Here is a 12,801-nt window from a genome sequence, read left to right as displayed (position 1 = left end):
GATGTTCTGCCGAGCAGACGCCGTAGTCTGCCAATCAGTGCTAGCGCTCCGCATCCCCGCACACATACATCAACACCCCAATCCAATCTCTGTCCTGAAAAATCGCCATCGCCAGCCCGCTCCTCCTCCTCTGCTTCCCCATGGGCGCTAGCGAACGGAGCCACCCACCCGATGCGACCGCCGACCGGAGCGGCGAGAGGCAAAGGAAAGTAGAGGTGGCTTCAGCGGCGGCGGGGGAGGACACGTTGCGAGCGGCTGGCATTCTGATCATGAACGAGGAGTCCGGTGCAATGCGTCCTAGAAGGACTCCGAGGGTCAGGTCATCTTCACCACCACACGCGCTGATGCCGCCGCGCGCCATGAAGAGCAATAACACAATATGCACGTCATGGTAGAAAATATGTCAGCGAGCTCCGTGATGAGATCCTCGACGACCGTCCAAACAGAAAAGTAACATGGCTAAACTCGCCACCCTGGGACACAGCCCAAACCAAACCAACAAGATGACCAACATCATCAAAACTACCGCCGAGGACACATAAAGCGACCATGGCAGCGCCTCCAAGGAGGGAAACGACACCCATAGGAGTCACCGCTGCCTGCATCAAAAGGTCGAGCAAGGATTTCTCCCTAGCCGAGTCTTAGCAATCCCATGTCGCTGGAGCAATAGTCGAGGAGGAGGAAGTCGGGTCGGAGGTCGGAACCACCATTGCAGGAAGGGAAGCAATGCTTGCTGTCAAAAGAGGCATAAGGCGTTGCCGGAAGAACGAGCTAGCGAACATGCGGAAGGGAGGATGGAGCTTGGAGGTTGGTGGGGTTGGGCAGCGGGGCGGGAAAACGAGGGGAGGGTTGCGACGGTGGCCGAAGACCCGAACGAGTCAAGATCCGGAGAGGAGCGCAGGTCCGGTCCAATGAGACCAGAGCAGCAGGAACGCCCGACGAGCCGAAGGAGCTGGAAGGGGGCGCAGCTCCAGAAGCACAGTGGTGTATAACCCACATCAGGGTGGATGTCGACCGACCAAGGACGCCTGTAGGGGGTGCTTGCCGAGCTACCGAGACACCGACAAGCTGGATGAGCCTGAGATAGACGCAACTCGATCGCGGGAAGCGTCGGATCTGGAGCCGGACCCATAAACCATGGACACTGGAGGAGGGCGCAGGTCCATGGCTACCGGGGCCGAAGCCGCACGCGCATGGTAGGGGGACGAAGGAAGCTTGCAGGCGTGCTCGACACCCGGCCAGCACGCTGGAGGAGGCAGCCACTGCCGGACAACCACCGAGGACCACCGAGATGAACCGCCGCCACAGAGCCATGGCCGCAGCCCGGGGAAGAGCGCCACCGCGGCACCCCTAGGGCTGCCCAGCCCAGCCTAGAAGCCCGTGCCCCTTCCTCCCAGGATCCGGCACTAGTGGTAGCAGGGGTGCTTCGTGCCGCCATCGGGTGAGGCCCCGAGGGGGGGAGGGGGGAAGCATGCCGGCGCCGGTGCGCGGCGGAAGCCAACGGGAAAGGGGGGGTGCATGGCATGGATCCAGGCCAGCCGAAGCGCCCTTCCGCCACCTTCCTGGGAGCCGGCACGGGGCTCGTGGAACGGCTACAGCTATTTAGGTCTGATTGATATGACAGTCTTATTTTAAGCTAGCCTAGCATGTACTAATAGAGACGACCATAAAAATATGTGTATAATGTTTTTTTTGTTTTTTTGCAAATTCTTGTTCCATCTAGAACTATTAAGGTCTGCACTAGCAAAAGGGCCCGTGCGTTGCGACGGGAGAAAAGAATACTAGACATTCTTAATTTACAAAAAGTGGCCCAAACAAAGATGGTCTTGCCTACAAAAGCGCAAGTTCAAGATTTCACTTGTCTTCTATTCAAACACGGCTTGCATGTAAATTTAATACATACAAAGAAAATGGAAAGTGATCTTCAATTTCGTCTCCAATCCTGATTTTGCTGACATGTTCATCCACAATTTGGATCAGTATCGATATGAAAGAACGTCGGATAATGCACTTTGATTAAGATTGCACCCTTAGCTAGTTTAAATGGTTAACAGGTAAAATAACATCATATTCAGATTCTATATATTTTTCTAGTCAAATTTCATATATAACATGTAGTTACAATTTAGAAGATATGAGTATTTTAAAAAAATTATACATACTTACGGGTTTAATGTCAGACACATCAGGATGTTTTCTATAAAATAGCATGACGGACTAAGAATACATATTTCTTTTATTAGTAAGGTATAGATATAGATGATATTGATCTTGAGCCACCGGGAGTACTAGCGGTCGTCAATTTTTATTTGTTGGATGAAAATCAATCAGGGATAGGGCAAGGACTACACAATGCAAGAATATAACACAAATATCTATTGAATTTACCCACCGGTTGGCAAGATCGGATCTTATTAGACACGGTTCTCATTATATATATCATATCAAATTATAAGGTGGATTGAAATTCGGTCTCGCACAATGAATACAACCGTGAGATCTTGCCTTGTATATATATGCTTGCGTGCCTATACATTATGGTTTACCACCGTGGGGTCCTTGTATAATATAGATCGGATCCTAACACCTAATCTGTGTGAGCCCGTGCGTTGCAACGGGACACACATTTTAATAACTTATTAATTCCTCTAGAAAGGATGAACAGATTAACTATGCATCCTTTGAATAGTAATGCTTAATTTGTGTGATGCTTGAATTGGATGGTGAACAACAAAAACTCACCTCATCTCTCATTTTTCCTAATGTCTATCCTCTGCTAGTTTCATGAAGATGACCTCTTCGAATACTCTACATAGTACCTGTAGAAAGCAAATAATATGATTAGTTTTGGAGAACAATAGTTGGGTAAATAAAATATGATGCTATTCTTTTCATTAGTGATGTGCCAGTGGAAAGTACCCATATGCATGTCTTCACTCTTAACAATCTCATGCCACGATTGCATCCACGATCTAGGGAGAACTTTTCTCAGATAATGGGGAAAAAGATCAAACTATCAGATAAGATTTATTTTTCTCTCCAATGAATTTTTCGTAATAACGAAAAAACTATCATAAGATCTCTTTTCCTGGTCTGATCAATTTTTGTAATAATGAAGCAACTATCAACTATTGGATGAAATGAATTACCCAAAAATATAGGGAGAATTATTGGAGTGAAGCTATAAGAAATTAATAAAATCATCCAGTAAGTTAGTCCACATGAAATCAATGAACATACTTCCCATGTCGCTGGCAGATTACCTTTGATAAACTGTAAGCAGATAGTTATAGTTTTCTTGTCAAGAAAGGCAAACAAAATCCATCAGAAGACGTTAACTTACCATGCAATTGTATGTTTGTGTATCTTGTCGACAGAAGGTCTTAGCAACTGTTAAGTTTGGCAACTAAGAAGTGCCAAGTAATTTAGTTCATAATTATGAACTCTGACAGGTAGCAACAACAAGGTATTCCAGCGTTATTCCCTTTCGAATATGACGTTGTCGCCATCCCTTCCATCCGTCCTCTGATCTCTTTCTCCCTGGTGATCAACATTATTAGAATTCAGAATAGGACCAGCAGTTTCATACTTTACGGAACCTAAAAAACCATCGAGCGACCAGAGGCACAGCCACACACGCACACACGCGGATTCCATCGCCATCAATTTTCTTGAATGGATAGATAGATAGTGCACTACATCATCCAATACTAAAAAGTATTAGTGGTTTTCCGCTCTTCCTTGTTGAAGCCTTGTCTAAAGTACATCTAGCCCCCATCAACTCAAAGGGAAACAAAAGAAGAATTCAGAGATTGCTGCCATCGATCACAGTCATGGCTCTTCACAAGCTTCTGCCTGTCTCTGTGCAGTCGCCCTATAGAGCTACTCCACTGCGGCCGCGCACTCCAACGGCGGTGCAGCGAGGGCAAAGGCCAAGCCGGTTGGCTACCTCGGCCGCTGGGATGATCGGGCTATCGTTGGCGCTGGGGCTGCACACGCGCGCCAGCAGCTCGCAAAACATCCGCCTCGACAAGCTCAAGTTGAGATCATGGGCTCGTGGCCGAGGTTGCAGATTCTCCAAGAGAGTTAGAACACAAAAAACTACTGTATTTGACATTGCAATAGAATCGAAAGGGTTCAGTGATGTGCGCATCTCTCACTGCTGTCTCTATCTCTCTGCTCTCTCTCTCTCTCTCTCTCTTCCTCACCTATCTCTTTTTTCTCCGCAGGACCAGATCAGTAGCTGCAGCAATCAACGCCTCTCTCTGCTCTCTCTACCTCTCATCTCTCTGCTCTCTCTCATCCTCTACAGCAGCATCGCCCAGCATGCCCCTCCAGGCACCCATCGCCTCGAACACCACTCTGTTGCTGCTTAGATCAGCACCGTGGCCGCACTCAGATGCAACAGCAGAGAGTGGGAGAGTTCAGAGCAAGCAGGGGCATCTGAGAAGTAGAAGGAGCAGCAGCAGAGGCGTGAGGACAGAAGTAGCAGCAGCAGGGTAGCTCGAGCAGGTGTCCAGAACTCCAGACACCATTGGCTGTGGTCAGACGCGCCGGCTGGAGGGAGACCACGCGGATGACCAGACACCCTCCTGGTGTGGTCTTGTGGTGCTGACGGTGCTAGTTGTATGTGGCCTCAACAGGAACTCGCCACCGTGCCGCCGGTCGGTCACCGGAGGCACCACAGCCGGCGACCGCCTTCCTCACCATGTGCCCCTTCTCCTTCTCCTTGCTTCCTCTCTCCCCCACGCCCCTGCCCATCTCTTTCTCTGGATGAGCAGGCCGCCGCCGCCACCGGAGCAAGCCCTCGCACCACCCGCCAGATCCCTCCCTCACCTTGCGCCCCTTCTCCTTCTCCTTTCTTCCTCTGTTTCCTCTCTCCCTGAGGCCCTTATCTCTCCTTCTCTGGATGAGCAGGACGCCGCTGGCACCGGAACAAGCCGCCGCACCAGCCGCCAGTCGACGCCGCGCCCAGATCTGCCCGTCTTCCTCGCGCCGCCACCGCGCCTCACGTCGCCCGCCGGCCGCCTGCCCGTTCCCGCGGGTTAGGCATCTATATCTGGTTGGGGGAGGGGAGGGAGCGGGGAGGATGGTGGTGGTCACCTCCGGTGCGAGGCGAGGTCGAGCGGCAGGGTGGCCTGCGCCAGTGCCAATCGAGGCGAAGCGGTAGGGGCTATGCAGCACCTGTTCGGGACCTTTTTTTTTCTATCGCGAATCGTTATCGTTATTTCACTTAGGGACGTGAGTGCGGGTTGAATACCTAAAACAACAGGAACTATTTTGGAAAAAGGGCGCGACGGTGAATCCGGAGACCCAATCCGTGCTTTATTATTAGGGAGAGATAGATCGGATCCTAACACCTAATCTGTGTATCACGGACAACAATTATTTTGACAGCAGACTCGTCGATCTATCCACCATGTCATACGCGGGTGTATCTGTGATCCCCGATGGCAAGCTCGTGGGCGGTTCTACCTCGCCACGCATCGACGACGGCGCGGCCAGCGGGTACCACTTGCTCGTTGTGGAAGGCTACTCGCCAACCCACAAACCCATCTGGTCTCGCAGTTTCACCGTCGGCGGCCAATGATGGGGCATCTACTACAACCCCGGCGGCAACCACCTGGACATCGCCGACGTCATATCGCTTGAGCTTTGCCTCATGGACATCACTTCATGTCCCGTCAAGGCACAATTCGAGTTCAGCTTCGCCCAAGACACCGACAAGCAAGATCCTGCGCGTATCAACATTAGCGAAGTATTGGCCCTAAAGGAAAACATCAAGCACAACAGTTTCACCATACGGTGCGACATCATGGTGCTGGACGATGACACTGCCGCCGCCCCTCCTCCCATCATCGTGGTGCCGCCGTCCGACATGCGCTAAAATTTCACTAACTTTCTCCTGACCGGGAGGGCACCGACATTGTCTTCGAGGTCGGCAGCGAGATGGTTGCCGCCCACCGCTGCGTTCTCGCAGCCCGCTCTACTGTCTTCAAGGCGTCGCTCTTCGACCCCATCAAAGAGAGGACGTCGCTGACGACGACGGCCACTATAGTCCAGCAGGTAGACGACATGGATGCGTCGGCGTTCAAGGCGTTGCTTGGGTTCATCTACGGCGACTTGCTGCTTGTGTCGGCCGACGATGATAACGAGGGTGTCCTACTGCGGCAGCTGCTCGTCGTGGTACATCGGTACGACCTCCCGAGGCTAAGGGAGATGTGCGAGAATAAGTTGGGCGAGGTGCCGTCATCCGATATGCAACAGAACTTCACCGACCTTCTTCAGTCTAGAGAGGGCACCGACGTGGTTTTCGAGGTCGGCGGCGAGACGTTCGCCGCCCACCGTTGTATCCTCGCGGCCCGCTCTACCGTCTTCAGGGCATTGCTCTTAGGCCCCATGAAGAAGGAAGGCACGTCGACGGTGGTACATGTAGATGACATGGACGCCACGGCGTTCGAGGCGATGCTTGGGTTCATTTGTGGTGAATCTCTGCCGGTGCCGGCGGACCATGAGAACGAGGGAGTCATGCTACAGCACCTGCTCGTCGCGGCGGATCGGTACGATGTCCCGAGGCTCCGGTTGTTGTGTGAGAAGAAGCTATGCGAGAACATTTGCGTGAGTACGGCGATGACCATCTTGGCACTTGCTGAGCAGCATGGATGCAATGGCCTGAAGAAGGCATGCTACGATTTCCTCCGGTTTCGGGATAACCTGAGGGAGGCGTTGGCCACGGACGGCTTCGATCATCTCTGCAGGAGCTGCCCCACTGTTATGAAGGACGTGATCCTTGCCATGCTTCAATTTTCATAGGAAAGGACTGCTGGTCAACTGCAATATGCAATTTTCACTTGTAGAGAGATACAAATTACTACTACTGGCTATCTTCTGAAAAAAGTGTACTACTACTAACTACTACTAGTCTACTGATGAAAATATTTCTATCGTGTTTGCATGCTAAAAGTCCACTGAAACTTAGAGATTAAGAGTGCCAAAGAGATCAGGACATTCATTTGATCGTTTGAAACGCTGCTAGATACGAGGAAAATACTGATCTAGACAGATAACAATGTACTACTAAATGAAAGGTTGCACATCAAAGGGCGTTACAATTCTCTTTCTTGAAAAATGGTTCTGTTGCACCAAAGGGCGTTACAATTCCATAGTTCAACTACAACTAATTACAGTCGAATGTAACGAGGGAACAACCATCACGGTCGAGAGGAAGAGCATGCTTGACTGTTTCGAGGAGGGCACAAAACATGCATGCATCGGAGGTGTCAAGTCCTGGCCTGCAATGACGTTGCTTGGTGAAAAAACTCTGACGGGTGTAAGGGGCGGACCAGCAGGGGCCCTGGCCCCCCTAGTGTCACTGGTTTATGCCTAATACTAGTGTAAACATTGACTTTTAAGCTGTTAAAACAATGCATTTTAATAATCTGACCCTCCCAAACAAGGTTTAGCAACGTTTGGCCCTCCTAATTTGATTTTCTTGGCTCCGCCACTGCGGGTGTACCAACCATATGAGGAAACGACAACTATTCGACGAGAATAGCGCCATGCGGCAGTCTTTTCTATTTATTTTTCGCTTCTGTTTGCGGCTCTTGCCGATTGTTTTAATTAAGGAAATTACTAGGGGTTTGCACAATGTTCCAAAAGGTCGCATGTAAAGAAATAGCAACAGTCCTGGAGGATTCAAGGATAGCAATATGAAACTGAAACTCTTGCAGGATAATTAACTAAGGTACATCCGCCCACAAGGACACATGCTACACTGTCGCCCGCAAGGGATGAACGAAACTGAAGATATAGCAAATTGTCGCAAGCTAGACAACGTCATCCATTAGTGATCCAATGGCACCCACCCCTCAGACATGTTAAAAAACTCGGCTGTTGGATCCAATAGTTTTCTAGATCTAAGTCGAAGAGCCTTCATTCTCTTTTCCTTCTGCAATGACAAAAGAGTAAACGAGGGAAGTGGGAAAATCGCCGGAATATGTAGAGCTTGCATTAATATGAAGTCCTACTTTGGGGGTAGCAGGCCAAGGATCATGTCTTTCATAAGAGAGGGGCAGCTCCTGCACAACTGATCAAAGCCGTCCATGTCAACCACTGCCCTCAGGTTGTCCGGACGCTGGAGGAATTTGTAGCACGCCTTCCTCAGCCCATTGCAGCCGTGCTGCTCGGCGAGCACTAGGATGGTGGTCGCCGTACCCACTTCGATGTGCTCGCACAGCTTCCTCTCGCACATTGCCTGGAGTCTTGTGAGGTTGTACATGTCCGTCACAACGAGCAGGTGCTGCAGCAGGTCGACCTCGTTTTCATCCGCCACCAACGCATGAAATGAGTCACTGTAGATGAACCCAAGCATCGCGTTGAACACCATAGCGTCCATGTCCTCTATCTGCACGGTGGTGTCCGTCGATGTGCCTTCCTTCATGGGCCCAAAGAGAGCTGCTCTAAAGACCATAGACCGGGCCGCGAGAACACGGCGATGGGCAGCGAAGGTCTCACCACCCACCTGGAAGACCACGTCGGTGCCCTCCCCTGCCAGGAGAAATTCGGTGAAGTTCTGTTGCATGTCAGACAGAGGCACCTTGATGAACGCGGTGTCGCATGTTGGATTTAGGACTACGACGTCGCACCGGATGGTGAGACTGTCGTTCTTGAGATGTTTGTCCAAGACTGCTCTCTTGATGTACTTAATCGCATGAGTGTGTTGGCCTCGTAGCTCTAATATTTTCCTACCATGGATATGTGCCAGCTCTTGCTCGTAGGTCTCGTCAACGAAGCTAAACACGACTTGCGCCTTCACGGGATCTGCAGTGGTATCATTTTCCTCGTTGAGGAAAACACAAAGTAGTATATAGCCGTCTTCATCCTGGTAATAGCTCACTAGCAGAAAAAGGGTCAAATGTGAAGTACATTAGTGCCGGTTTGAATTTGAGCCGGCACTAATGTGACCATTAGTGCCGGTTCGAACGTCTAGGCGGGCGGGCATCATTAGTACCGGTTCGTGGGTAACCTTTAGTACCGGTTCATGCCACGAACCGGTACTAATGAGGCTGTGTCAGGCTATCGTCGGTCTGGGGCCCCCACAAAGACCTTTAGTACCGGTTCATGCCATGAACCGGTACTAGAGTTTCTTTGTAAGCTGATTTTTAGTCTCACCTCGCCAAGAGAGAGGCAGTATGAGCGGTTTATAAGCCGTGAGTGTACAGACAATTACGAAGAGTTGCAATGCTCACCTACATGTTGATTAGCTTCAAGCCTTGCGGAATAGCATAGATTGCACTGAGCTATATGCAGTGCAGTCTACACTATTCCGAATGGCTTGAAGCAAATTAACCAGCATTGCACCTCTTTTTTATTTTTAATAACTTATTTGAACTCCGGACTTCTTTTGTGTTCAGTATGCAGCACTCAAAGCGACGTCATCAATTTTCAACATGTTCTGACATCATTTGTTGTTTTTCGGTCATTTAACGCATGTACTAACTACACTATTCCGAATGGCTTAAAGCAAATTAACCAGCATTGCACCACTTTTTTATTTTTAATAACTTATTTAAACTCCGGACTTCTTTTGTGTTCAGTATGCAGCATTCAAAGCGACGTCATCAATTTCCAACATGTTCTGACATCATTTGTTGTTTTTTGATCATTTACCTAATTGTTTTAGAGAGCTAAATGACCGTGAAATTAAAAATCACTACAAAATGAATCCTGAAAATGTTGAAACTTGTCATGGTATCATCATATCACCCGCATAGTATGCGCGAAAGAGTAGAGAGGGTCACGGCAAAAACTGGATGCACTTCGTGTACAAAATAGACATACTCTTTCGGAGTATCAGGGTTTCGGACGAGAACTCATCTGTTACACGGCCACTTCAATGTTTTTTAAACTTATTTGAACTTCGGACTTTTTTGTGTTCAGTATGCAGCATTCAAAGCGACGTCATCGATTTCCAACATGTTCTGACATCATTTCTTGTTTTTCGGTCATTTACCTAATTGTTTTAGAGAGCTAAATGACCGCGAAATTGAAAATCACTACAAAATGAATCCTGAAAATGTTGAAACTTGGCATGGTATCATCATATCACCCGCATAGCATGCGCGAAAGAGTAAAGAGGGTCACGGCAAAAACTGGACGCATTTCATGTACAAACTGGACAAACTCTTTCAGGGTATCAGGGTTTCGGACGAGAACTCATCTGTTACACGGCCACTTCAATGTTTTTTAAACTTATCTGAACTCCGGACTTTTTTATGTTCAGTATGCAGCATTCAAAGCGACGTCATTAATTTCCAACATGTTCTAACATCACTTGTTGTTTTTCGGTCATTTACCTATTCAGTATGCAGCATTCAATTTCCAGAAGAAAATAAATAGAAGAAAAGAAATAATGCAGAAAATAAAAAAATATACTAAAAAATTACTCAAAAATAAATAGTTTTCAACATGTTCTGACATCATTTGTTGTTTTTCGGTCATTTACCTAATTGTTCAGTATGCAGCATTCAATTTCCAGAAGAAAATAAATAGAAGAAAAGAAATAATGCAGAAAATAAAAAAAACTATACCAAAAAATTACTCAAAAATAAATAGAAGAAAATAAATAATGCAGAAAAGAAAAAACTATATAAAAAACTACTCAAAAATAAATAGAAGAAAATAAGTAATGCAGAAAAGAAAAAACTATATAAAAAAATTTGTTGGCGCGCTGCCCAGTGGGCCTGCCAGACCTAGGGTGTGCAAATGCAGGCCCAGAAGGGCCAGCAGACTCACAGGGTAGCGCGCCCTAATTAATTAGGCCCAGAAACCTGCTATATAGAGGAGTTCGAAGAGGTAGCCGCGGCTGGGTTTATAAACCAGTGCAGCTGCCCTTCGCCGGGCGAGGTGGGACTAAACTTTGGGGTGGCAGCGCGAGGCCTTTAGTACCGGTTGGTGGCTCCAACCAGTACTAAAGACCACCCTTTAGTACCGGTTAGAGCCACCAACCGGTACTAAAGGCCTGCTCTTTCCGCCTCTTGGCCTGGCCAAAGTTGACCTTTAGTACCAGTTGGGCCTTTAGTACCGGTTGGTGGCTCCAACCAGTACTAAAGGCACATCCTATATAAGCAGCACTTACGAAAATTTCAGTTACATCTCCCCACTTTCGTCTCCAACCTCTCGCGACATCGCCGCGCGCCGCTCGAACCCGTCTCGTCGCCGCCCGTCGTCCGTCGTCGTCCTCGCTGTCCCCGCCGCTGCCCGTCGTCGTCATCGTCTCGCGCCGCCGCCCCGAACACCGCGCGCCGCCGTCCGTCGTCGTCGCACCGCGGTCCCGTACATCTCTCGCTCTCACGTACCCGCGCGCCGTCCGTCGTCGTCGCACCCGGCCCGTACGCCGGCGCCCCCGCCCCGTACGCCGGCGCCCCCGCTCGTACGTACGGGGCGGCGGCGTACGGGGCCGCACTGCAGTGTATGTACGTATATGTACACAGACACACACATACACATACATATATACGTACATATACATACACACACACACACACATTTTTTTTACTTATTTTCTGTTTTCTGTTTTTAAAAAAAGTTAATTAGATGATCGAATGTTAGATTAATGTCGAATGTTAGATGAATTAGCTAGATAGAAAATTATCGAACTAGAGATTTGAACTAGTTGAATAATTAATATAACTAATTTATTTTTAGTAAGAAAATTGTCAAACTAGTTTATTTAGTTTTATGAGATTTGAACTAGTTGAATAATTAATATAACTAGTTTTTTTAGTAAGAAAATTTAGGTATCTGAGATTTGATGATCTAATTAAAATATTATTTGTTAATGAGTTTTTCTGTTTATTTAATTTTTTATATATTTTAAGTTTATATAAATGTTAGATTAATGTCGAATGTTAGATGAATTAGATAGAAAAGTTAAGTATATACTAATGTCAATTGTTAAAGATGAATATAGTTAGATATATTAATGTCAAATGTTAGATGAATATATATTTGGCTAGATATTAATTAATGTTAGATAGTAATAAGTGTTTAATGTTTCACCTATATGAACATATATAGAAAATGTCATCTGACGATGAAAAAGACTTCATTATGTGCGAACACTGTGAAGACAAGCGCGGCCTGTGCGACAGAAATTTCCTTGTTGATGGTAGGCGCTTCAGCATCAAGCTGGATGAGACATTCGAAGTGGATACAGTAAGTCACAACGGCAATTATTATTTGAATGCAAAACTTATGCTTCATTTGCTTCAACTTATAATTTTAAAGCATGACTTATGCTTCATTTGCTTCAACTTATAAATTTAAATTTTCACTATTCTACTAGCGCATCCCCTGCCATGCAAGAATTTTTGTCTTGAATAAGATACGTTTTAGTGCTATAGATGATATGGAGGTAAAAAGAGTTTACTTGAAGACGGAGCATGGGTATACTTTCAACATCAAATTATATAATGGAGACACATACACCCATTTTGAATGCAAAACTTGGCAAGCACTATGCAAGGCTTATGCATTTGAGCCTGATATGGTTGTCACCTTTGATATTCGTCCGGAAGATGATATTGAAGGTAATATAGACATCTGGGTCGATGTGCAAACACTTCCAATTCTACCATTATGTGAGTTTTTCTCAACCATGCATGCATATGTTTATGTCTTTGATACAGTTTATTCAAAAATAGTTGACAACTAATTTGTATTGTCAGCTTATTTCGGTTCAAGCAAACATGTCCGGCGCTTGGTATACATGACCTACTACTGCCCCGGGGCTCAACTAAA

General features: G+C 47.3%; 2 protein-coding genes across 2 annotated transcripts; one reads left to right on the top strand and one right to left on the bottom strand.

Moving 5' to 3' along the window:
- The first annotated feature begins 5,739 nt into the window (after positions 1 to 5,739).
- On the top strand, positions 5,740 to 6,813 carry LOC123153898 (BTB/POZ and MATH domain-containing protein 2-like). Its single transcript, XM_044572791.1, has one exon. The coding sequence runs from the start codon at positions 5,950 to 5,952 to the stop codon at positions 6,811 to 6,813; it is 864 nt and encodes a 287-aa protein (XP_044428726.1). The 5' UTR covers positions 5,740 to 5,949.
- Positions 6,814 to 8,023: 1,210 nt separating this feature from the next.
- On the bottom strand, positions 8,024 to 11,340 carry LOC123153897 (BTB/POZ and MATH domain-containing protein 2-like). Its single transcript, XM_044572790.1, has 2 exons — positions 11,326 to 11,340; positions 8,024 to 8,881 (listed from the first exon to the last, which is right to left on the bottom strand). The coding sequence occupies exons 1-2, from the start codon at positions 11,338 to 11,340 to the stop codon at positions 8,024 to 8,026; spliced, it is 873 nt and encodes a 290-aa protein (XP_044428725.1).
- Between the last annotated feature and the right edge of the window lie 1,461 nt (positions 11,341 to 12,801).

The sequence above is a fragment of the Triticum aestivum genome, chromosome 7A (assembly GCF_018294505.1).
Source record: "Triticum aestivum cultivar Chinese Spring chromosome 7A, IWGSC CS RefSeq v2.1, whole genome shotgun sequence".
Classification (NCBI taxonomy): Eukaryota; Viridiplantae; Streptophyta; class Magnoliopsida; order Poales; family Poaceae; genus Triticum; species Triticum aestivum.
The sequence above is the reverse complement of the archived record's forward strand: the minus strand, read 5'-3'. Positions and strand labels throughout refer to the sequence as shown.